This window comes from Heteronotia binoei, chromosome 20 (assembly GCF_032191835.1).
Source record: "Heteronotia binoei isolate CCM8104 ecotype False Entrance Well chromosome 20, APGP_CSIRO_Hbin_v1, whole genome shotgun sequence".
Taxonomy (NCBI): Eukaryota; Metazoa; Chordata; class Lepidosauria; order Squamata; family Gekkonidae; genus Heteronotia; species Heteronotia binoei.
Window position 1 is genome coordinate 30,663,754 of NC_083242.1, and position 26,199 is coordinate 30,689,952.

At 47.8% G+C, this 26,199-nt stretch overlaps 2 protein-coding genes across 5 annotated transcripts in view; one reads left to right on the top strand and one right to left on the bottom strand.

Annotated features, from left to right (window-relative positions):
* LOC132588152 (protein ELFN1-like) overlaps nt 1-26,199 on the bottom strand; it is a 644,710-nt gene that overhangs the window by 205,533 nt on the left and 412,978 nt on the right. The gene's annotated exons all lie outside the window — the stretch shown is intronic.
* LOC132588153 (protein ELFN1-like) lies at nt 9,574-12,473 on the top strand. Its single transcript, XM_060260494.1, has one exon. It carries the CDS (start codon nt 9,751-9,753, stop codon nt 12,139-12,141), a length of 2,391 nt encoding a protein of 796 aa, XP_060116477.1. The 5' UTR covers nt 9,574-9,750; the 3' UTR covers nt 12,142-12,473.

Here is a 26,199-nt window from a genome sequence, read left to right on the forward strand (position 1 = left end):
ATCAGGATCACATGATTTATTCAGACAGCTGGCAATATTCCAAGATATGAGGTGAGGATCTCTAGTTGAAGACTTTCCGGACAGTCAGTCCAGCTCTGTAATTTGGTCTTGCAGTTTTTAGAAGTCTTGATATATACACCCATTGGTAGGTGGAAAGCTAGATGGCGTAGAATTAGAGGCCAAATTGTCAAAGTTAAAGTTGGTCTGAAGAGAATGGTTGGAGATTATAGGAGTACTGGCTTCTTCTTGTTGATCTGAATTTGTTGGTAAGGTGTCCTGTGAAATTTCTATTTGATTACTGGGAATCTCTTGGCTTCTCTTTTGGAATTCAGTCTATTTTAATACGAGATTTTCCCTCAATAGATCCAGTCTCTTTAGGATATTCTGTTGTTCTTGCGCTTGAAGTGCTTGGAAGTGATCTCTGATATTATCTTCCAGAATATTATTTCTGCTACTATGTCCATAGTTTCATCAAAATTATTAGGTGGGGAAGAGCAGTTGGTTGAATCAGTTGGCTCTTCCCTATTTGAATTATTGTTGTCAACCTTTGTAGTCAAGGGATAATTCTGTCGAGTTGGACACTTCTTGCTGGGTAGTAGTGGAGAGATCATCTCATTCTTAAAAACACGGGATAGGAAGACTCCCTTAGATGCGAGAAAACCTTTGGATCGTAATAGAAGCTGAGGTATACGTGTTGAATTAAATGATAATATAACCATCAGAGTCTGGGCATTGCCACTCACAAGATCCGCTTCTAGTATATCAATCTGGCTCATTTCCCTTGGAAACAAAGTTTTCAAATGTTTCCTAGTTAGCTGCATAGTATTTCATGCAGGGCGTCATCCTCTGTAATTGCAAATAGTTAGGCAAATTTTATTTGGGGTGAGAACCAATTTGTAGGGTTTTATTAAGTTCTTACTCAGTGAAAAAGGCTTATCATATTCCTTTGGCTGTAATTCATTGGCAGATGGGGAGCCCTAAGGTATAAATGGAGCACTGTGTCTGGGGCAGTGATGTGCTCTGTGACACAGAGTGTTGGACTGGATGGGCCATTGGCCTGATCCAACATGGCTTCTCTTATGTTCTTATGTGACACAGAGTGTTGGACTGGATGGGCCATTGGCCTGATCCAACATGGCTTTTTGGAGTTCTGCCCTGCTGGTAGACCTCCTTATAAGAACATAAGAGAAGCCATGTTGGATCAGGCCAATGGTCCATCCAGTCCAACACTCTGTGTCACACAATGGCCAAAAAAAAAAAAGGAGGTTCACAAGTGGGGCTAGAAGCCCTTCCACTTTGTCCCCCCCCCCCCCCCAAGCACCAAGAACACAGAGCATCACTGCCACAGACAGTTCCAATAATATGCTGTGGCTAATAGCCACTGATGGACCTCTGCTCCATATTTTTATCCAACCCCCTCTTGAAGCTGGCTATGCTTGTAGCCGCCACCACATCCTGTGGCAGAGAATTCCACATGTTGATCACCCTTTGGGACAGTCAGTCCACCTCTGTAATTTGGTCTTGCAGTTTTTGAGAGTCTTGATGGGTGTGTATATCCATTCCAACCCTACCACTCAGCAATTTCATTGAATGCCCACGAGTTCTTGTATTGTGAGAAAGGGAGAAAAGTACTTCTTTCTCTGCTTTCTCCATCCCATGCATAATCTTGTAAACCTCTATCACGTCACCCCTCAGTCGACGTTTCTCCAAGCTCAAGAGCCCCAAGCGTTTTAACCTTTCTTCATAGGGAGTGTTCCAACCCTTTAATCATTCTAGTTGCCTTTTTCTGGACTTTTTCCTATGCTATAATATCCATTTTTTAAGGACTTCTGCTCCGTATGAGAGCCAGTTTGGTGCAGCAGTTAAGTGTCTGGACTCTTATCAGGGAGAACTGAGTTTGATTCCCCACTCCTCCACTTGCATCTGCTGGAATGGCCTTAAGTTTGCCATAGCCTCTTGCAGAGTGATCCTTGAAAGGGCAGCTGCTGTGAGAGCTCTCTCAGCCCCACCCACCTCACAGAGTGTCTGTCATGGGAGGAGAAGGTATAGGAGATTGTAAGCCGCTCTGAGTCTGTGATTCAGAGAGAAGGGCAGGGTATAAATCTGCAGTCTTTTTCTTCTATGTTTATCCAATCCCCTCTTGAAGTCATTTATGCCTGTAGCCACCGTCACTTTCTATGGCAGTGAATTCCACGTGTTAATCACCCTTTGGATGAAGACCTGAGTGAGAGTGAGCATCTGGACATGATGCAAGATCGGCAAAAAAAAGAGAGCAGCATATCTTAAAAAGCAGCGAGGCCTAATTTGTTCAGAATGGAGGATCTGCATCTCCATATCATTGTGTCTCGACGGCTCTCTTCCCCTGGCAGTCAATCTGATCTTTCAGGAGGCTGCCGTTAAGGCACTGAGAGAACAGCAGGGGCTCACCCAGGAAATTCTGCCTCTTAACCGAGCGCTACATATAATTATCCTCAATGGCCTTCAGCCAGGTTACCTGTGGGCTGCGATCTCGTTAGATCTTCATAAGCTCAGCAGCGGAAGACGGCACACCGCAGCGAGGAATCAGGGCCGTGGGAGCCCCGTTGAGAAGCGAATTACGAGAAGCCGTGCCGAATTTCCAGACAATGTGTGAATCCGGCCAGTTTCTTTGGCCAGTTTCGAGCTCTCGTCCTTGGGGGTTGTCACAACTCAGGGGGGTATTACCAATAGCTGCCACCACTCTGTGTTAAGGGTTCCCCTTGAGAAGGCCCAGAGTTCCCTCCCAAGCCCTTCAGGCCTCCTTTAGCTTAGGCTAAATAATAGGTACGAGGACCAGGCAGAGTGAACAACAGACAAAAAAAAAGTTTTATTTAAAAGTTCAGTCAGTGCAATATAACAAACAAGGTGCAATAGGCAGTAAAAGGGGTGAAGGGGAAAGAAACAAATGCCCTAATGCGTTTAACTATACAGTCCCTACTCTACTAACCCAAACTCACCACTTTCCTTGGGTAAGGGATCTCTCCCCTGCTGCAAGCTCTCTGGGCTACAGCCTGCCTCCAGCTCAGCCTTCCAGGAAAAGAACACACCCTGCTTGGGCTTGGCCTTTTTATGTTCTCCTCCCAGGCCCCACCCCTCTCTGGGCCAGTTTCCCTCCAAAACCTTGCCACCCAATCAGAGGGACAGAAGGGATTCTGGGAAATGTAGGCTCTTTGGCAACTCCTAGGCAGGCTTCTCTGGGTCTGCAGGGCTCGCTAGGCCCAGGATCATGACAGGGGTGGGGACGCTCGGTACTGAGTGCTGGGCAGCCCACTTCCTTGATGGGCATAAAATTCTGGGGCAGCTTTGTAGGGTCAGTTTCCTTGGAAGAACGGGATGGGGAGGGCTCCAGTAGCATCCTAGAAACCAACAAGATTTTGGGCGGTATAAGAGTCAAAGATCCTGTGCCAGGTAACTTTTGGTTTGCGAGGTGTTACTGGACTTGAATCTTGCTCAGAAAGTGAGAAAAAAATTGAACACAAGCTACATATAGGTGTTTTGCATACCAGATGTTTACACTAAATAGTTTTCCGGGACTAGTCTTTCAGAAGGTGGTACTTTCAGTGAGGGAGCTATTTCTTCCCTCCAACACTGTGTGGCTGCTCACCATCTTCTTTTGTTGGTTACCATTTCCTATTCCAGTTTGGTGTGGTGGTTAAGTGTGCGTCTTATCGTGGGAGAACCAGGTTTGCTTCCTCAGTCCTCCACTTGCAAATGCTGGAATGGCCTTGGGTCAGCCATAGCTCACATAGGCATTGTCCTTGAAATGGCAGCTTCTGGGAGAGCTCTCTCAGCCCCACCTACCGCACAGGGTGTCTGTTGGGGGGGGGGTGGTAAAGGAGATTGTAATCACTCTGAGATTCAGAGTATAGGGCAAGATATGCTATTTTGGGCTGTATCAACAGAAGTATAGTGTCCAGATCACGTGATGCGATGGTATGGCTTTATTCTGCTCAGGTAAGACCTCACCTGGAGTATTGTGTTCAGTTTTGGGCACCACATTTCAAGAAGGATATAGACAAGCTGGAACAGGTCCAGAGGTGGGCAACGAAGATGGTGAGGGGTCTGGAGACCAAGTCCTATGAGGAAAGGCTGAAGGAGCTGGGGATGTTTAGCCTGGAGAGGAGGCAGCTGAGAAGTGATAAGATCACCATCTTCAAGTACTTGAAGGGCTGTCATATAGAAGAGGATGTGGAATTGTTTTTCTGTGGCCCCGGAAGGTCGGACCAGAAGCAATGGGCTGAAATTAAATCAAAAGAGTTTCCGGCTCAATATTAGGAAGAACTTCCTGACCATTAAAGCGGTTCCTCAGTGGAACAGGCTTCCTTGTGAGGTGGTGGACTCTCCTTCCTTGGAGGTTTTTAAACAGAGGCTAGATGGCCATCTGACAGCAATGAAGATCCTGTGAATTTAGGGGAGGTATTTGTGAATTGTGCAGGGGGTTGGACTAGATATGATGTTGTAAGCCGCCCTGAATCCGCTTGTGGATTGGGCGGGATATAACTTGAAAGTAATAAATAAACCTGGAGGTCCCTTCCAACTCTATGATTCTATATAAATCCAATATCTTCTTCCTTCATGCTCACTCACTTGGGTAATTCAGTACAAGATGATATTGGGTTTATACCCCACCCTACACCCTGAATTTCAGAGTCTCAGAGTGACTCACAATCTCCTTTACCTTCCTTGCCCCCCACAACAGACACCCTGTTCAGTAGGAGGGGCTGAGAGAGCTCTTCCAGAAGCTGCCCTTTCAAGGACAGCTCTGCTAGAGCTATGAGCTGACCCAAGACCATTCCAGCAGCTGCAAGTGGAGGAGTGGGGAATCAAACCCAGTTCTCTCAGATAAGAGTCCACACACTTTACCACTACGCCAAACTGGCTCTCATCCCGGTAGCAGATAGAGCTCAGGTACAGTGTGAAGCCATGCAGACATATCTCTCTTCTGAAGCCGGTCTAGTTTGTCCTCGGCTGGGAATCTCTCTGAGATCTTCACTGTGCACCCTACTTTATTCCACAGTGGAGGGAAAGTAGGTGACAGATGAAATAAAAGAGCTTACCAAGATTTAGCTTCAAGAAAGGGCAACTTTTGGGGGCAAAGTGTGCCAAAATAACATTTTTGCAAAAAAAAAAAAAAAAATGGGGGGGGGGGGAGAGAATCTTTTGGCATGACTAAAAACCTTCATGAATAAAGGATTTTGGTTTAGCTACTGCTGTGATCTATTAATTTATCTGGAGCCGCATGGCGCAGAGTGGTAAAGTTGCAGTACTGCAGTCTGAGCTCTCTGCTCACGACCTGAGTTCGATCCTGGCGGAAGCTGGGTTCAGGTAGCCAGCTCAAGATCGACTCAGCCTTCCATCCTTTCGAGGTTGGTAAAATGAGTACACAGCTTGATGGGGGGGGGGGGAATGTAGATGACTGGGGAAGGCAATGGCAAACCACCCCGTAAAAAGTCTGCCGTGAAAACGTGATGCGACATCACCCAGAGTCAGAAATGACTGGGGATTGCACAGGGGACTACCTTTACCTTTTAATTTGTGTATCTGTGTCTCTCTCTCTCAACTATCTATCATCTATCCATCCATATCTCCCCTTTCCTTGTAGTTCCAGGTGGCTTGCAATAATAGCTAAAACATTTGTTTGGTTTAAAAACCAAAAATAAAACCTCAAATCCCTCCTCACTTTCTCCCACTGTGAGATGTCTGCCATTCAAGCTCCCTCCAGATCTGTGGCAAAGAGGCTGACATTGCCGTGCCTTTGGAAGAGCTCCAAAGAGAGGGCCCCTCTTCTGAGAGCCCATTCCAGAGAGCTGGAGCCATGATGGAAAAGGCCCAGTCAGTGTTAGATGCGCCACCCAGAGGGGGTAAATAAATGGCTCCCCGAATACTGTAGTCGGCACACAGGGATGTAAGGAAGGAGATGTACCTTCAAATAATTCTAGGGTTTTTTTCCCCCACTGACCCAAATGTTTGGATGCTGGCCTATCTGAATCATCCTCCACTCCCTCTGCTCTTGATTTCTCATCTGCACAAGGCATTTCTTTTTTTTTCCGCCCCCGCCTAGTTCTCTTTAATAATGAACAGCTGCAAGAAGAGCGAGAGAAATCGGCTGGGGATGTCTCATTAAACATCAAGGGGGGAAAACTCAGGCGCGCCGAGTGGGATGGGATGCAGGAGGCCCTTTCACGGAGCGCATGCACGCGCTGAACTTTGAATTGGAAATCAGCTCTGATTGCCCATCGAACGTCTCTTTAAAAAAAACCAAAAAGAAGCCTGCAGCAATTGGGAAGTAGCTTTGCCAAGCCAGAGTTTGGAAACCATGAGAATACGAAGAAGAAGAAGAAGATATTGGATTTATATCCTGCCCTATACTCCGAATCTCAGAGTCTCAGAATGGCTCACAATCTCCTTTATCTTCTTCCCCTACAACAGACACCCTGTGTGGTGGATGGGGCTGAGAGAGCTCCGACAGAAGCTGCCCTTTCAAGGACAACTCTGCGAGAGCTCTGGCTGACCCAAGGCCATTCCAGCAGCTGCAAGTGGAGGAGTGGGGAATCAAACCCGGTTCTCCCAGATAAGAGAGCTCTGGCGGACCCAAGGCCATTCCAGCAGCTGCAAGTGGAGGAGTGGGGAATCAAACCCGGTTCTCCCAGATAAGAGAGCTATGGGTGACCCAAGGTCATTCCAGCATCTGCAAGTGGAGGAGTGGGGAATCAAACCCGGTTCTCCCAGATAAGAGTCTGTGCACTTAACCTCGACACCAAACTGGCAGAGAGGGAGAAAGCCTAGGAGGGCCACTGCTGCACCTGATGTATTCGAAACGGACATCCAGCCCATTTAGCAGAGGCCTGGTCATTAGTAAAATGTTTTCCGTGCCATCGTAGAGATGTCTGCTCCGATCACTTTGTGCATCGTGAACAGGCCTGGCTCATTTTAACGTTTAGTGCCCGTGAGCCAATATTTTCTCCCCCTTGCCATTCCTCTTGCATGATTAAACATTTATCAGTTGTAATGAATCGCTGCTCTTTGGCCACAGGCTTTCCTCTTCTTCTTTTTTTGCAGAGAGCAGCTATTGATAAGCTGACCAGGGAAAGAGGGTCTCGAAGAAGCAACAAAGGGGGCTGAGAGAGGCAGGCAAATGGACATTACCCTTGTGGGCAGGGAATCCCACTTGGGTATGCCGCAAGGTACACGTTCCATGCACAGTGATTCATACAAGAAAAGGACATAAGGATCTTCGCTGCTACATCAGAAGAGCCCTGCTGCAGAGGTCAGGGACAGTAGAGATGTGTACAACCCAGGAAAATGGTGGTTTGTGTTGTTTTGTAGTTCGCTTGATAGCACCAAAACCCGATTCCTGGTTCATTTGGCTTGAGAGGTGTAGAACAGCCCCTTCATGAGTTAGAGATGCCAAGCTCACTGAGAGTCTTCAGGAGGCTTTCCTCCACCTGCCCTCTGAGTTTGTTGAAAATTGGAATGTCCAAGTTATAGCCCCGCAAAGCTGGTGCCCCCAGGAAAAGCTCAGCTTCAACTCTCACAACAAACTAACTCGCCTGTCTTCATGCTGCAAAGCGAAAGCAGCTGAGTCAGGGTGTTTGCTCCCGTAGAGCATAATGAGAGCTCTGTGATTGGCTCCCAGAGCTGTCCATCAAGCTATGGACAACTGCTATGGGTGTTTCCAGGGCTCCAAGAAGTCCACTCCCAGCATTGCCTAGAAATTGATTAAAGCAGTACCAGGCTGTCTGGAAAGAGGAACCACAAAAAGGAACCTAACGAACCACCAAGGACTGAACCGATTCAAAATGAACTGAGAATCAGCCAGATTTGTGCACGAATCTCAAATTGTGGATTGGTTTGTGCCCATCCCTACAGGACAGCATTCTGTTGCACACAACAGAAGAGCAACGCTTCATTACAAAATTTACAGTGTGTGCCCTGTAAAATAGCCAACTATGCATTTCCTCCAATGGGATTCCTGTTTGCAGAAGAGGGCATTGCCTATTCCTTCCAATTCCCACCCCCCTCACACTGTAGCCCCCGCTCTTCCTGGGGAAAGGGTCTCCTGGAACAAAATGTAAGGGTACTTAGCGGGCTGCAGAAGTCTAGATAAACCAGAACATCCCATCGAGTGAAGTCCACAGATGGTCACATACACATCATTATTTTTAAGGCTCAGAGGTATGGCTTGGTTCCCCGACACTGAAATTTTATGGGACAGCAATCTAAAATTTATCCAAAAGAACATTGTCATGCTATCGAGGAAAATTTAAGCACCAACATTGGGCATCTGGTACAGCCACTCCAGGACAGGAATCTACCAAATAATTTCATGTATGTATATGGATCCGAGAGGGCAGCCGTGTTGGTCTGAAGAAGTTGAACGAAGTCAATTGGCACCTTTAAGACCAACAAAGTTTTATTCGGAATGTAAGGTTTGTGTGCTAAGCACACTTCATCAGACGAGGAATCGGGTACAGTGAATCAGGTACGGTGAGCAGAAATATATTTTAATGCATTTTTCTTCTAATGGCAAACTATATGCATGTTATATGTTAAAAGGTAAATTAGTTGGATGGGAAAAACTGAGAAAGGAATGCCCTCAATTTGACCCAGGCTTGCTTATAACAATAGCATGATTAGCAGACATTCTCACATTTTGACATGTTACTATTTTATCGGTTTCTCACGCTCATGTTACCCAGATTGAAGGTTTGCTCAATTGGTTAGTTTTACCATGCCGTTAATTTTACTATTCTGTCATTGGCTCTTAAATGTGTACCATTTTGCATTCTAAACCACTGTCTACCAGCTATATGTAGCTCTGCTCATCGTACTTGATTTACTGTGCCTGATTCCTCATCTGATGAAGTGTGCTTAGAGAGCACACGAAAGCTTACATTCTGAATAAAACTTTGTTGGTCTTAAAAGTGCCACTTGACTCCTACTTTGTACATATGTATGTATGTATGTATGTATGTATGTATGTATGTGCTGTCAAATTGTAACACACTTGTGGCATCCCCAGTAATGGGGTTTCCAGGCAAGTGAGAAGCAGAGGTGGCGTGCCATTTCCTTCCTCTGCAGAGTCTTCCTTGGTGGTCTTCCTTCCAAGTACTGACTCCGCTGAGTTTCCAAGATCTGATGAGAATGGGTTATACCATACTGTTCCACTACCCCACTAAATAATTTTAGACATTCAAAATGAATCCAAAGTACACAAGAGGACGGGGGAGGGGAATCAGTTGGAACTAATTTTTGTCTCTGTCTCTATGTTGGCAGGAGAACCGAGTGACCCGGCGAAAAGAAGCGTGCGGAGGACCACAAATATGGAGAAGGAACCCAGCACTGAAGTGGGAGCAGGAAGCAAAAAGCAGACCAGACCAGGCAGCTTTGAACTGGAGAGCTCTGTTCATTCTTGAGCCAGATCTTGTTTCCTCCCAAGATCCATCTTTCTCCTGCGTGACTTCAAAGAAACACGAGACAATGAGAGGAGAACCTGTTTCCCGGGAGAACCTTGGCTAAAGCTTTTGCACTAGAAGGGGTGACTTGGAAGAGAGAAGTTCTCATACCCGTCAGATGACTCTTCGTGGTTTGCAGCCATGAAGAGAAAGGATAGAATGACAACACATCCCTGGAAACATTAGCCCAAAGCAGGGCTGTGCAGTAAGACAAACCGCCCCATTCTCCCCTTTCCAGCAGATAAGGGATTTCCCTGTCTCTGTGCGGCCCTTCCAAATGGCAGGCCATCGATGGGCTGTGACATCAGCACTGTGCGCATGCGTGGCAGCTGTCTCTCTCCTGTACGTGGGCGAGGTGCGAGCAGACTGCTGGCTGATTGAGGGAGAAAAGGGCTTCGTGTGGCTGGCGATCTGTAGCCAGAACCAACCACCGTACGAGTCCATCCCTCAACAGATCAACAGCACGATTCTGGACTTGCGGCTGAACGACAACAAGATCAAGAGCGTGCAGTTCTCCTCCCTCAGTCGCTTCAGTAACCTCACATACCTCAATCTGACCAAGAATGAGATCTCCTATATCGAGGATGGTGCCTTCTCGGGACAGTATAATCTGCAGGTGCTGCAGCTCGGCTACAATCGCCTGAGGAACCTGACGGAGGGAATCCTCCGGGGCCTGGGGAAGCTCGAGTACCTTTACCTCCAGGCTAACCTCATTGAGACAGTTACCCCCAATGCCTTCGGGGAGTGCCCCAACATCATGAACATTGACTTGTCGGTGAACAGGATCCAGAGGCTAGACAGCAACACTTTCAGGGGCCTGAACAAACTCTCAGTCTGTGAACTCTACAGCAACCCCTTCTACTGCTCTTGTGAGCTCCTGGGCTTCCTTCAGTGGCTTGAGGGCTTCACCAACATGACACGCACCTACGACCGCATGCAGTGTGACTCCCCGCCAGACTACTCGGGCTACTACCTTTTAGGCCAAGGGCGAAGCGGTTACCGAAATGCCCTGGGCATGCTCTCTTCCCTCTGCACGGGCGGCCCGTACACCATGCCTCCTCATTTCATCCCACCGAAGTACCCAGTGACGACAGCTCCACCGGAGAGCCCATGTTCTGAGGAAGAGTGCTTCTCTGGTGATGGCACCACTCCGCAGGCCTCGCTGCACACCCCTGTGATTGATCCAGGCTTGTACCCCACCATGAAGGTGAAGCACGTAACCCACAACTCAGCTACACTGAGCGTGCAGATCCCAGTGCCCTACAGCAAAATGTACACCTTGGCACAGTTCGAGAATGGCCGATACAACATCCTCGCCAAGTTGTTGAAGAAGAAAGAAGACATCGAGCTGACAAACCTGGTGGCGAATGAAGACTACACTTACTGCGTGATGTCTTCCAACCGAGTTTCGAGATATAACTACACTTGCCTCACCATCAACCTCAACAAACAAAACAGGGAGGAGCCGATACCCACCTCTTCCACGGCCACCCACTACATCATGACGATCCTGGGCTGCCTATTCGGCATGGTTATTGTCCTAGGGGTGGTGTACTATTGCCTTCGGAAGAAGCGTCAGCAGGAGGAAAAGCACAAGAAGGCTGCGATTAACATGAAGAAGACCATCATCGAGCTGAAATATGGGCCAGAGATGGAGACAGCCAGCATCTCTCAACTGTCGCAAGGCCAGATGCTGGGTGGTGAAACCATGACCCGCATCCCTTACCTTCCTTCCGTGGGAGAGGTTGAGCAGTACAAACTGATTGACAGCAGCGAGACCCCCAAGACCACCAAGGGTAACTACATGGAAGTACGCACAGGGGAGCAGCCCGAACGGAGGGAATGTGAACTGCCAATGGTACCTGACAGCCAGAGCTCAGTGGCAGAGATCTCCACTATCACTAAGGAGGTAGATAAGGTGAACCAAATCATCAACAACTGCATTGATGCCTTGAAATCAGAGTCCACCTCCTTCCAGGGGGTAAAATCAGGAGCAGTGTCCACAGCTGAGCCTCAACTGGTGCTTTTATCAGAACAGATCCCCAGCAAGCATGGTTTCCTGGCCCCAGTCTACAAGGAGAGCTACAACCACCCCTTACAGAGGCACCATAGCATGGAGGCCCCCCCAAAGCGTTCCAGCACTTCTTCCAGCGGCTCCATACGAAGCCCCCGATCCTTCCGCTCAGAGGGCTCCGGCCACAAATCAGAAGCCAAATATATTGAGAAGACATCTCCGACCGCAGACACCATTCTCACTGTGACGCCGGCTGCTGCTATCCTGCGGGCTGAGGCTGAGAAGATACGACAATATAGCGAGCACCGGCACTCCTACCCAGGGTCCCATCAAGGGGAGCAGCACGACAGCATGGCGGGGCGCAAGCCCTCCATCTTGGAGCCACTGACTCGGCCCCGCCCCAGAGACTTGGCCTACTCACAACTTTCGCCTCAGTACCACAACCTGAGCTACACCTCCAGCCCTGAGTACACATGCAAGCCATCCCACAGCATCTGGGAGCGCTTCAAACTGAACCGCAAGAGGCACAAAGACGAGGAGGAGTACATGGCCGCTGGTCATGCCCTGCGGAAAAAGGTCCAGTTTGCCAAAGACGAGGATCTTCATGACATCTTAGACTACTGGAAAGGGGTGTCTGCCCAGCACAAGTCCTGAGTCCTCAACCAACTCGTGACTTAACACTGGACCAAAAGATAAAAAAGAAAAATCAGCAGCAGCTATTTTTATCCCAGACTTGTCTTTAAAAAAGAAAAGCAAACAAATAAATAAATAACTTATGAGAATCTATAATACTCTATATAATGTATAAGAAAGAATGAGAATGAGACAAAGAGAGGTATTCAAAGTATATCTATCATCTCACTCTTGTGAGATGAATACCAAATTTGATAAAAAGGGGGGGAGGGGAAGACACTGACAAATAAACTACAGAGTGAAAAAAGTTTTTTCTTTTTTTAAAAAAAATACAGAAAATTAAATTTAAAAACAGAGAGAGAGAGAATGAAAGAGAGCCAGGCAAAGGAAAAAAAATAGCCCAAGGAGTTTGGAGTAAATCAACAACTGCATCGCATGACTCCTTAATTCTGTGATTTTTGTGGACTATTGTGTACAGTTTTGTCTTCTTCTTCCGTAACCAAAAAAAAAAAAAAGTGAAATGACAAAATGGCAAATCAGAGGGGTGGGGGGGGGAAAGATAACAGAAGGATTAAAGAAAAACAAACAGACAAAACGGTAATATTTTGGGCCTTTTGCAAATGGAGTCTTCCAGTTTAGACTATGAACCGCCTGAAGTCCCATTTGTGCGTTCATTTGATGCGGGGTTCAACCACAATGTTTGCATTGTAAAATTGTTGTCCTGTTGTACAGAGAGAACAAAAAATAATAATCTATATTTGCAAATGTTTGCTGTATACCGAGAGAGAGAGAGAAAAGAGAGAGAAAAATATTACGTCTACTAAAAGAAATATATCTATATATTCACCTGTTTGTACCAGGTTTTAATCATGGATTTTAGAAAAAAAAAAAAAAAAAACAAGAAACCCAACAGTTGGGCTTGGTCTGCAGTATTGTTTCATTTCTTTTTGTTCTGGTTTCATTGTGGCTCTTTGTACACTGTGGCAAGGGTTAGAGCATCTCTAGCTTCCAATGTATGCGACATTCTGCCAGCAAAAAAAGAATTAGAGTTCCTCTTGTTATTGAGGGGAGATCTTTGGAAATGCCACACCAAGCTGGGGAAGGATCTCTCGGAGTTAAAACCAAGTTCTCCTCTACATACCGCAATGGAAGCCACTACCTGGTGGGCTCCTACAAGCTCTTCCATGCGCAAAAGAGGGAAGAGGGGATTGGCCACCAAAAAAAAGCAATGCTGAAGATCATGGAATAAACACAGCCAGAAGCCATGAAAGGGTGTCAAGAAGGCATCAGGAATGAGGGGAGTTGGGCAGGATCAAGTAGTGATGCTGGTAGGATCTGACCTGCTTCCCCTCCTGCAAAAAGAGGATGCAAGCTGTCCTCCCCCCATTACCCAAAGAAGCAGTCTCCTAATTAGTTAGGGGGATTAGCTTTAAGGAGACAGGGGGGTGGTAACTGGGATTTTCCACCTATGTATATGGGGATTTTTTCTCCTTAAGAGAACTCTAAATAACCAGGCCGATGGTCAACCAGAAAGGTTTTTATTACGAAAAATAATATAACAAATACACACAATAAACATACACACACACACAAGGGCTTAAGAGGGCTTGTGTTTAAGAGAAACACAAGGAGGAGGGGGAAAGACATTTCAGGTAAGGGTGATAATTACTGTTCTTGGAGAGGTACATGGAAGCAGCAAAACATCCAGTGTTTCATGAGAGAAAAGAGTCCAACAAAGTGGGGGTGTATGTGGAGGATCCAGGACACACACACACACACTACTAGGAAGCAAAGTGCTTCTGAAATAGGGCAAAATGTGTCCTTTGGCAGGTAAGATGCATTTGCTAGAAAAACAGTAACTTGATGAGTTTTTCTGAGGTATACAATTATGTGTGAGAGGCTTGATGACCCTACAAGTACCTGGCAGGAAGGGCTAATGGTTTACGTGAACAGAATTAAGTGTTGTTTAATTTAAATGGGTGCAGGAAAGTGAGATTGGGTGTTGATGGGATCAGTCCAAGGATAAGTCAATAAATTTTGGGGAGACACATTGTGTCAGCTCCTGAGTAGTCCTCAATAATTAGGCCTCGTGCTGAGATTCAGAAAAGGTTTTACTGAAAGACACATTACAACCGGTATGACTCTTTGTGTCAGATCTGGCTATAACCCTCAGAGTCAGAGCTATATAACCTCTCCTGGGCCGTTGGAAGCCCACCAAAATTCATAGCAAAAAGCCCACAGAAAGCAAAGGTAACAGTTTCTCACCCAGCCCCCCCACTGCATATTAACAGGTGCCAAGACAGTCTCTGCTAGAAGACATTATGTCCTTGAGTTCCAGACAGGAGCCTCCCTACCAGGGTAGAGTGTTTACTTCATGTGTTACAGGCAAAAGAGAAAGCAGGCAGGCAAAAGCAACCCCGTGCATCTTTCCCCAACATTCCCATCAGTCACAGAAAACAGGGAAGGCCTATAGCCTCAGCAAATACATTGTCATAGAATCATAGAGTTGGAAGGGACCTCCAGGGTCATCTAGTCCAACCCCTTTCACAATACAGGAAACCCACAAATACCTACACCAAATTGTCCTAAATTATACGTCTCTCTGGGGTATGGAGGGGAAAGTAGACAGACGCTCTTACACATACTTCTAAACTATATGTCCAGGCTTGTTTCTGACTGTCATAGGAACATATATGAACATATGAAGCTGCCTTATACTGAATCAGACCCTTGGTTCATCAAAGTCAGAATTGTCTACTCAGACTGGCAGCGGCTCTCCAGGGTCTCAAGCTGAGGTTTTTCACGCCTCTTTGCCTGGACCCTTTTTAATTGAAGATGTCGGGGATTGAACCTGGGACCTTCTGCTTACCAAGCAGATGCTCTACCACTGAGCCACCATCCCTCCACTTTGGGTCTTGCAGTATGATTCTTGGGATGATATTTTAAGAAGGGTGTTTATCAGGGCGTTTTTTTTTGTATCAGGAACTCCTTTGCATATTAGGCCATGCCCCCCTGATGTAGCTAATCCTACAAGAGCTTACAACTAAGACTCAGGGCCATGGTCTTGTAAGAAGAGCCTTGTAAGCTCTGGGAGGATTGGCTACATCAGGGGACGTGGCCTAATATGCAAAGAAGTTCCTGCTACAAAAAAAGCCCTTGTGTATATGGTTATTCTAGCTATAAACCGCCCCTTAGTGAGAGGAGGGTGCAATTGCTAACACACAGGTTGGCTCCTCTAGGTTGGGAAATTCCTAGAGATTTGTGGAAGGGGAGTCCATTCCCCAACAGTATTCCTTTTTAAGCTGAGTTAGAATGAGCTAGCTCAAAATTTTTTAGCTCGCACATTTTTGTCTCGGCTCAGGGAAAATGGCCCTAGAGGAGCAAACTAATTGATGCAGTAGCTCCCAACTTTAATGCCAGTAGCTCACAAAATAGAATTTTTGCTCACAAGACTCCACAACTTAGAGGGAACATTGTTCTCCAAAAGTACCATTTCCTCCTGGGGAGCTGGTCTCTGTAGTCTGGAAATCAGCTGTCATTCTGCAAGAACTCTGGTCCCCACCAGAAGGCATGGCAGCCTTCACTTTTCTATGGACCATGGCCCTGAGTCTTAGTTGTTCCATGCACACAGAGTCAAAGAACCTATATTGGCTTAACAACAGTAGTATCAAATCAAGGAAGTGGGGAAAATGTGGTTAATTAAACGTTCTAAACCAGGGGTGCCAAACATGCAGTTCGGGGGCCGAATCAGGCCCCCCTGGAGGCTCCTATCGAGCCCTCAAGCAACTGGCTGTCATCTGCTTTTTTTTTTCTCCCTCTCTTTTGCTCCCTTCTGCCTCACAGCTTGCTTCTGCCAGGCTTGCTCAATTGCACAAGAGCTGCAGAGCAAAACCTCTATTTTCTCCATTGGCTGAGGCTCCTCTCTTGGGGAAGAAGGGGGAGGAACAGCATGCCTCGCCCTCAATCACATAGCAGAACTGCTGAGCCAAGCTTCTCTTCCTTCTATTGACTGAGGTTCACCCCACCTCCAGTCCCCTGGGGATGGAAGGAAAGAGCCAGAGCTTCCTTTGCCCAGTTCCCTGAATCCCATGGGAGAAATACAAAGAAAGCACCTTTAAGACCAAAAAGGGCTGATGTTTTAAGCATGATTTAATTTTTTTTTTTTTAAATGTGTGTTCTTTATAAGATTTATATCTCTGCTACCTAATCTTAAATAGGTACACACATGGCCTGGCCCGACCTGGCTCGGCCCAACCCGACATGGTCCAGCTCCTCAAGGCCTCATAACCAATGAGTTCTAAACAGACTTCTCCACCTGTAAGCACAGTAAAGGACGTTTGCCACCACTTTGATGGTTTCAGTCTTATTTGAGGCGAGCAAGCTCACTATCTTGCTTTCATCAGATTTACCCTCCAGGGATCGCAGCATAGGATCCAGATAAGATGCCCGTAAATCACAGTAGAATCTACAGGATAAAAGTACAGGGTCTGTTCCTTCAGTTTCCTTCAGCTCACAGGGACAGAGCCTATCAAACCTCCCATATAACATGGCAGAAGGAAGCACATTAAAACGGGCCAACATAAACGCCCTTCGAATATGGGGATCGCTCAAACAAGGCAAATACTCTGTAAGTGAACCACTAAAAGGAATCCCCCATTGTATGGGAGAGCAATGCTCAGAAGCAAGACTTCTAAGGTCTTGAATCTCCATGTCAATTAAGCTCTGTTTAATCATGACAAAAGCACATGTCTCCGAAAAAAGGGTCAGCTCATCGAAGCGCAGAGGGTTAAAGAGTGTTAAAGTTGCAGTACTGCGTCCTAAGCTCTGCTCACGACCTGAGTTCGATCCCTGGCGGAAGCTGGGTTTTCAGGTAGCCAGCTCGAGGTTGACTCAGCCTTCCATCCTTCCGAGGTTGGTAAAATGAGTCCACAGGCTTGCTGGGGGGAAAGTGTAAAAGACTGGGGAAGGCAAGGACAAACCACCCCGTAAAAAGTCTGCCGTGAAAACGTTGTGAAAGCAACGTCACCCCAGAATTGGAAACGACTGGTGATTGCACGGGGGACCTTTCCTTTCCATCAATGATCACCATCTTCAAGTACTTGAAGGGCTGTCATCTAGAGGATGATGTGGAATTGTTTTCTGTGGCCCCAGATGGTAGGAGCGGAACCAATGGGTTGAAACTAAATCAAAAGAGTTTCCGTCTCAACATTAGGAAGAACTTCCTGACCATTGGAGCCATTCCTCAGTGGAACAGGCTTCCTCAGGAGGTGATGGGCTCTCCTTCTTTGGAGTTTTTAAACAGAGGCTAGATGGCCATCTGACAGCAATGAATTTAGGGGGAGGTGTTTGTGAGTTTCCTGCATTGTGCAGGGGGTTGGACTAGATGACCCTAGAGGTCCCTTCCAACTCTATGATTCTATGAGCTGGGGATGTTCAGCCTGGAGAGGAGGTGGCTGAGAGGTGATAGGATCACCATCTTCAAGTCCTTGTAGGGTTGTCCTCTAGAGGATGGGGTGGAATTGTTTTCTGTGGCCCCAGAAGGTAGGACAAGAACCAATGGGTTGAAATTAAATCTAAAGAGTTTCTGGCTCAACATTAGGAAGAACTTCCTGACCGTTAGAGCGGTTCCTCAGTGGAACAGGCTTCCTCGGGAGATGGTGGAGTCTCCTTCCTTGGAGGTTTTTCAACAGAGGCTAGATGGCCATCTGACAGCAATGAGGATCCTGTGAATTTAGGGGGAGGTGTTTGTGAGTTTCCTGCATTATGCAGGGGGTTGGACTGGATGACCCTGGAGGTCCCATCCAACTCTATGATTCTATGATACTAAGCCCCATGGATGTGATTTTCCCTTCAATGTGGGCCGGCCAATCAAATAAATAAGATTCATGCAGCACATGTGCAATGAGACTATTAGGCCCACTTCTGCCATGCCAGATGGAAAGCTTAATCAAACCAAATAGGATCTGTCTTTAACATCCTCCACCGAGGCCAATTCAACAAATACCGAACAATGGTTGACCATCACCCAACATGACAGACTCAACTAAAGAGAGCTTTCGGGTGCAAGAATCTCCCAGTGCAATGTAGTCTCCCAGCCAGGTAAATATTTTGGAAAGTATTTTATGGCAGGGGTGGCCAACGGTAGCTCTCCAGATGTTTTTTTGCCTACAACTCCCATCAGCCCCAGCCAGCATGGCCAATGGCTGGGGCTGATGGGAGTTGTAGGCAAAAAACACCTGGAGAGCTACCGTTGGCCACCCCTGTTTTATGTATGTCCTAAAACTGGCTTGTATCGCAAGGGCACCTCTGTTTCCCACTGCACCAGACCGCATCAACAAGAGTTTCTCTAAACATGGCCAACTGCTTGCTACTCACAACATACAAGCATATGAAACTGAGTTTGACCGAGTCACACCATTGGTTCATCTAGCTCAGTGTGGTCTACTTTGGCTGGCAGCAGCTCTCTGGCATTTCAGGCAAAGGAAAACCTGAATTTGGGAACTTCTATAACACAAGCACTGAGCTGGGACCATTTCCTCAAACTTCTAGAAGGTGCTGAAGACGGACTGATCCATTTGTCACAACTGAGCTCTATATTCAAACTGTACCATTTGAGACGTGTGTTGTCAGGTTTCTCCACCTCCCCAAACCCATCTGTGTAGGCAGGGGTCATTTTGTAGAAAAATAGGTGGTGGAGCTCATCCAGGGATTGTTATGCAGCTGCACCTACTATTCAACGGACAAGGTGGGAAGGAGGAGGTGGAACTCTCAGAAAGGTTCAGGAGCTGTGCTCCTGTGAGCTCCTACTGAATCTGAGGCCTGTGTGTAGGTACTGGGCTTCTCCAGGAACAGAGTTACTTTTTTTCCAACAAGGGGCAACTATCAATTGGTGGTGTTGAGAAGCAGTTTATCTCCTGGTGGGATGTCCCACATGCCGTTTATGAACTTACCTAAGCAGGTCTTCTGAGATGCCTTCTCAAGCAACCCACGCCCACAGAACCAGGGGTCATTTCATAGAAAAAGAGGTGACGGAGCTCATTAGAACAACTCATTTGCAAATGCCACACATCCATGACATCACCGGAAGGTGCACTAAATTATATCAGCTCAGCATCCACCTTAAAATGCTTACGTTATAATGGTCATAATGAAACCTTACTCCCATCGTTGAATCTATATCCCACCCTCCACTCTGAATCACAGAGTCTCAGAACGGCTCACCATCTCCTTTCCCTCCTCCCTCACAACAGAGGTAGGTGGGGCTGAGAGAGAGCTGACAGAAGCAGCCCTTTGAAGGACAACTCCTACAAGAGCTATGGCTGACCCAAGGCCATTCCAGTAGCTGCGAGTGGAGGAGTGGAGAATCAAACCCGGTTCTCCCAGATAAGAGAGCTATGACTGACCCAAGGCCATTCCAGCAGCTGCAAGTGGAGGAGTGGGGAATCAAACCCGGTTCTCCCAGATAAGAGAGCTACGACTGACCCAAGGCCATTCCAGCAGCTGCAAGTGGGGGAGTGGGGAATCAAACCCAGTTCTCCCAGATAAAGTGTCTTAACCACTACACCAAACTAGCTCTCTAACAGCCTTGCTTGCGTCTTGCAAATGGAGAGCTGGAACTTCCTTTACTGGGTCCGTCCACCTAACATCGGGTCGGCCTCTTCTCCTGCTGCCTTCAGCTTCCATGTATTAATTTCACTTGGAAAGTAGACAGGGTTTATCCTGTTCTCACTACGTCGCCCTCTTTAAAGACACACTGTTCCCTCATCAGCCATAGGGAAACCTAACCTCCCCATCAACAATATAGGGATTAATGACAGCAGCTTACTTTATAGGGCCGTCCTAAGGATGACAGAAATAGCGCTTGGGTTCCCCTGTATCAGTGCGAGGCCTCATTTTTCTCCGTTTCTATACCAATAACAACAATACCAGGCTGTGAAAAAAATAACCAAGTAAGCTGTCTAATTTTAAACCATTGATAAGTCACTTGCTATTTTAGGATGACCAGGGCATTCTTTGTAGCAGGAACTTGTTTGCATATTAGGCCACACACCCCTGATGCAGCCAATCCCCCAAGAGCTTTCTGGGCTCTTAGTACAGGGCCCACTGTAAGCTCACGGAGGATTGGCTACATCAGGGGTGTGTAGCCTGATATGCAAAGGAGTCCCTGCTACAATAAAAGTCCTGATTATTACACTGAAATAAATAACAGCAAGCAATACTTATATTTCTCAATTACAGTTTACAATATTAATACAGTGCAATTAACAATATTTCACGTATGCAGGTGCATCGATCAGATTAAATTCAAAGTCCGTTCATTGATTCAAAGTCCGTCACAGTAAGACTTCATAAGCAATTCAGAGCCACATATCGGTGGTTTAAAACTAGACCTCTACTTTCATTATTTTCCCACAGTTTGGTATTGTTGTTATTGACTTTATTCTGTGGAACTCTTGGGTTGCTATCCTTTTCTATACCAGCCTGTGGACACCATCGGCTGTAGTGATTTGTCCCTGTACTGGAGAAGAAGAAAAAGAAGAAGAGGAGAAGGACTGTAGATTTATACCCCGCTCTTTTCTCTGAATCAGAGTCTCAGAGCGGCTTACAATCTCCTATATCTTCTCCCCCAACAACAGACAACCTGTGAAGTGGGTGGGGCTGAGAAGAAGAGGAAGAAGACTGCAGATTTATACCCTGCCCTTCTCTCTGATTCAGAGACTCAGAGCGGCTCACAATCGCCTGTATCTTCTTTCCTCACAAAAGACACCCTATGAGGTGGGTGGGGCTGAGAGAGCTCTCCCAGAAGCTGCCCTTTCAAGGACAGAGTCATAGGGCGGCTCACAATCTCCTTTCCCTTCCTCCCCCACAACAGACACCCTGTGAGATGGGTGGGGCTGAGAGAGCTCTGACAGAAACTGCCCTTTCTAGGGCAACTCCTGTGAGAGCTCTGGCTGACCCAAGGCCATTCCAGCAGCTGCAATTGGAGGAGTGGGAAATCAAACCCGGTTCTCCCAGATAAGAGAGCTCTGGCTGACCCAAGACCATTCCAGGAGCTGCAAGTGGAAGAGCGGGGAATCAAACCCAGTTCTCCCAGATAAGAGAGCTCTGGCTGACCCAAGGCCATTCCAGCAGGTGCAAGTGGAGAAGTGGCGAATCAAACCCAGTTCTCCCATATAAGAGAGCTATGGCTGACCCAAGGCCATTCCAGCAGGTGCAAGTGGGGGAGTGGGGAATCAAGCCTGGTTCTCCCAGATAAGAGAGCTATGGCTGACCCAAGGCCATTCCAGCAGCTGCAAGTGGAGAAGTGGGGAATCAAACCCGGTTCTCCCAGATAAGAGAGCTCTGGCTGACCCAAGACCATTCCAGGAGCTGCAAGTGGAAGAGCGGGGAATCAAACCCGGTTCTCCCAGATAAGAGAGCTCTGGCTGACCCAAGGCCATTCCAGCAGGTGCAAGTGGGGGAGTGGGGAATCAAACCGGTTCTCCCAGATAAGACAGCTATGGCTGACCCAAGGCCATTCCAGCAGCTGCGAGTGGAGGAGCGGGGAATCAAACCCGGTTCTCCCAGATAAGAGAGCTATGGCTGACCCAAGGCCATTCCAGCAGCTGCGAGTGGAGGAGCGGGGAATCAAACCTGGTTCTCCCAGATAAGACAGCTATGGCTGACCCAAGGCCATTCCAGCAGCTGCGAGTGGAGGAGCGGGGAATCAAACCCGGTTCTCCCAGATAAGAGAGCTCTGGCTGACCCAAGGCCATTCCAGCAGGTGCAAGTGGAGGAGTGGGGAATCAAACCCGGTTCTCCCATATAAGAGAGCTATGGCTGACCCAAGGCCATTCCAGCAGGTGCAAGTGGAGGAGTGGAGAATCAAACCCGGTTCTTCCAGATGAGAGAGCTGTGGCTGACCCAAGGCCATTCCAGCAGGTGCAAGTGGAGGAGTGGGGAATCAAACCCGGTTCTCCCAGATAAGAGAGCTATGGCTGACCCAAGGCCATTCCAGCAGGTGCAAGTGGAGGAGTGGGGAATCAAACCCGGTTCTTCCAGATGAGAGAGCTGTGGCTGACCCAAGGCCATTCCAGCAGGTGCAAGTGGAGGAGTGGGGAATCAAACCCGGTTCTTCCAGATGAGAGAGCTGTGGCTGACCCAAGGCCATTCCAGCAGGTGCAAGTGGAGGAGTGGAGAATCAAACCCGGTTCTTCCAGATGAGAGAGCTGTGGCTGACCCAAGGCCATTCCAGCAGGTGCAAGTGGAGGAGTGGGGAATCAAAGCCAGTTCTCCCAGATAAGAGGCACACTTAACCTCTACACCAAACTGGCTCTCTGGCTCTCAGTTAAATTCTCTTCCTAACACCAGCTGTCTAAAGAATCGGTTCTCTGGATGAAGATGGCACAAAAAGTCCCCAAGTTGTTGTTATGATGAACGGCAAGCAGAGAGAAGCTGTCCAAAGGAAAGGCCGTGCTTTGACGGCGGGCGGGAGCAATGCTGAAAATGCGCCGCAGGCTAGGCCTGCTGGGGAAATTAAATGCAGGTCCAGAAAAGGGTCACTCAGCAGCTTCTACCCGTTGAAGAAAGCAAAAGGGATCGAAGCCGCGCAAAGGTGCGGCTGGGTTCGCAGCAAACACAGATTTGCTCCTCGTGCAGCCCGTGGGGAGATTTTGTTCATGTCAGTAATCTGTGGATCCGAAGGACGGAGGGAAATTGAAAACGCAGAGGGATGTTTCCAGCTGGGGCACCACAGACCAGCCGGTTTTCTTGATCAGCCCTTGGGTAAAGGGAAACGGAGCAAGAGATTCCCTTCAAGGAAAGGGTTACAAGGATTGGGCTTTATGTTTTGGGGCAGACCGTTAAGAGAAGACAGGAGGGAAGAAAAGTGCATGACGTTAAGGAAAGCAGAGGGAAGGAGAGGAAAGGAAAGGTCCCCTGTGCAAACACCAGTTGTTCCCAACATTTTCACAGTGGACCTTTTACGGGGTGGTTTGCCATTGCCTTCCCCAGTCATCTACACTTTCCCCCCAGCAAGCTCGGAAGTATGGAAGACTGAGTCAACCTCGAGCCGGCGACCTGAAAACCCAGCTTCCGCTGGGACCGAACTCAGGTCGTGAGCAGAGCTTAGGACAGCAGTACTGCAGCTTTAACACTCTGTGCCACGGGTCCTCCAGGAAAGCCATGGGCAGAAGTTCTAGACTGGCTGGAAGAGGGTTTGTTTCACACTCAGAGCTTTTTTTGTAGCAAGAACTCCTTTGCATATTAGGCCACACACTCCTGAAGTAGCCAATCCACCAACAGCTTACAGGGCTCCTAGTACAGGGCCTACTGTAAGCTCCTGGAGGATTGGCTACATCAGGGATGTGTGGCCTAACATGCAAAGGAGCTGCTGCTACAAAAGAAGCCCTGATTCCTTATTGAACTTTTAGACCAGGGGTGTCGAACTCATTCATTATGAGGGCTGGATCTGACATAAATGAGACCTTATCAGGCCAGGCCATGTCAGGTGGGCCATGTGTGTACCTGTTTAAGATTAGATAGCAGAGACATACATTTTTATAAAGGACACAGACAAACACAGTTGAAGATTTTTTAAAAATTAAAATAAAACATGCTTAAAACATTAGAACGTTGGTCTTAAAGGTGTTTTCTATGTATTTCTCCCGTGGGATCCGGGGAACTGGGCAAAGGAAGCTCTGGCTCTTTCCTTCCTTCCCCAGGGGACCAAGACGGGGAGGAGCCTCAGCCAGTAGAAGGAAGAGAGGCTTGGCTCAGTAGCTCTGCTGTTCGATTGAGAAAGCCTGGCAAAGCAAGCTCTGGCTCCCCCCTTCCTCTCCAAGGGAGGAGTCTCAGGCAATGGAGAAAATAGAAGTTTTGTGCTGTAGCTCCTGTGTGATTGAGCAAGCCTGGCAAAACAAGCTATGATGCAGAAGGAAGCAAGAGAGAGGGGGAGAAGGAAGGAGATGACAGACAGTTGCTTGGGGGCCTGATAGGAGCCCTTTGGGAGCCTCTTTCGGTTCCCGGGTCGCACGTTTGACACCCGTTTTAGACCTTCCTGTTGCTGAGCCATCTTTGTTCCCATCCAACAGCTCCTACATACTACAGTAATTGCCATTTAATCCCCTGTCTCAGCCAGGATAAAGCTCCCTGCTTCTCATTCCACCAAGGAGATGGGTTCTCTTCCCCTCCTAACCCATGATCTGCTCCCCAGCACCCCTGAGCTTTCACAGGAAAGCACTGCTGCTGAGTTCTCTTCTTCTCTTTTCTCCATTTCCCAGCTTCAGAGAGGAAAACATCTCACACTGAAGATCGTCTCTCCTGATGGCTCTGGGGTGTTAGCCTGCGGTCTCGTGGGGGACCACATTGCCATCTGACCTGCAAGCCACCACTTTCTCCTGCGCCACTGTAAGGACGGAGACTGTATTGCTGTCTGTTTGGAGGGTCTCTGTGGATTTCCTGAGGTGACGGTAGTTGGAGCAGAAGGCAACTGAATCCAGGCCAACCTGCTTTGGGGGATCATCAGGGACCTCCAGTGAAGAGCTATTATGGGGGCGCCCCATGGCATAGCACTGTTTTAGCAAAAGTGGGGCTGTGGCCTTGGTAGACTCATGGAAGCTTTCAAAAAATCAATTAAAACCACTACTACTACTTCTTCTTCTTCACATAGGAACATAAGAGAAGTCATGTTGGACCAGGCCAATGGCCCATCCAGTCCAACACTCTGTGTCACATAAGAACAGAAGAGAAGCCCTGTTGGATCAGGCCAATGGCCCATCCAGCCCAACACTCTGTGTCACATAAGAACAGAAGAGAAGCCATGTTGGATCAGGCCAGTGGCCCATCCAGCCCAACACTCTGTGTCACATAAGAACAGAAGAGAAGCCATGTTGGATCAGGCCAGTGGCCCATCCAGTCCAACACTCTGTGTCACAGAAGAACATAAGAGAAGCCCTGTTGGATCAGGCCAAAGGCCCTCTCTCTGGTGGTCTTTAATTTGGCCTCCTTCAGGCCGGGGATTACTAATAGATTTTGAGATCCAGATCGAAGTACCCTCTGGGGGACGTGTGGGGAGAGACGGTCCCTAAGGTAGGCAGGTCCTAGGCCATACAGAGCTGTAAAGGGGTTAACCAGCACCTTGTAACGAATCCGGTATACTAATGGCAGCCAGTGCTGTTCCCGCAGTCCCGGCTGTATGTGCTCCCACCTGGGAAGCCCCAATAGCAGCCTGGCCGCCGTGTTCTGCACTAGCTGTAGTTTCCGGGTTCCACACAGGGGCAGCTCCAAGTAGAGGGCATTACAGTAGTCCAACCTTGAGGTGACTGTTGCATGGATCACCAGCGCCGGATCACCGGAGCTCCAGGAAGGGGACCAACTGCCTCACCCGCCTAAGATGGAAAAAAGAGGATTTAGCAGTGGCTGCTATCTGGGCCTTCATTGTTAAGGCAGGTTCCAGCAGCGCCCCCAAGCTTCTGACCTTGTGTGCCATTGTCAGTGGCACACCGTCAAACGCTGGTAAGGGGATTTCCCTGCCTAGACCACCGCGACTCAGGCAAGGGGCCTCTGTCATTGCTGGATTCAGCTTCAAGCGACTCAGCCGAAGCCATTCTACGAGCCCTCCCACTGTTGCCCCCCCCCCACAAGCACCAAGAATACAGAGCATCACTGCCCCAGACAGAGAGTTCCATCAATATGCTGTGGCTAATAGCCACTGATGGACCTAAGCTCCATATGTTGATCCAACCTCCTCTTGAAGCTGGCTATGCTGGCAGCTGTCACCACCTCCTGTGGCAGTGAGTTCCACATGTTAATCACCCCTTGAGTGAAGAAGGACGTCCTTTTATCTGTTCTAACCCGACTGCTCAGCAATTTCATCGAATGCCCACGAGTTCTTGTATTGTGAGAAAGGGAGAAAAGTCCTTCTTTCTCTACCTTCTCTAACCCATGCATCATCTTGGAAAGCTCTACCATGTCACCCCTCAGTTGACCTTCTTCTTCTTCTGAATTGTCATAGTCAAATATTTGACTGAGATATGGTGTTCTGCAATTCAAGAGCTAGCCAAGTTCTTGGGAATTGGACCTGTATCTGTGATAAATCAT

Excerpts from the sequence above, each read along its gene's own strand:
- LOC132588153 (XM_060260494.1), top strand. The coding sequence starts at position 9,751 with ATGGCAGGCCATCGATGGGCTGTGACATCAGCACTGTGCGCATGCGTG.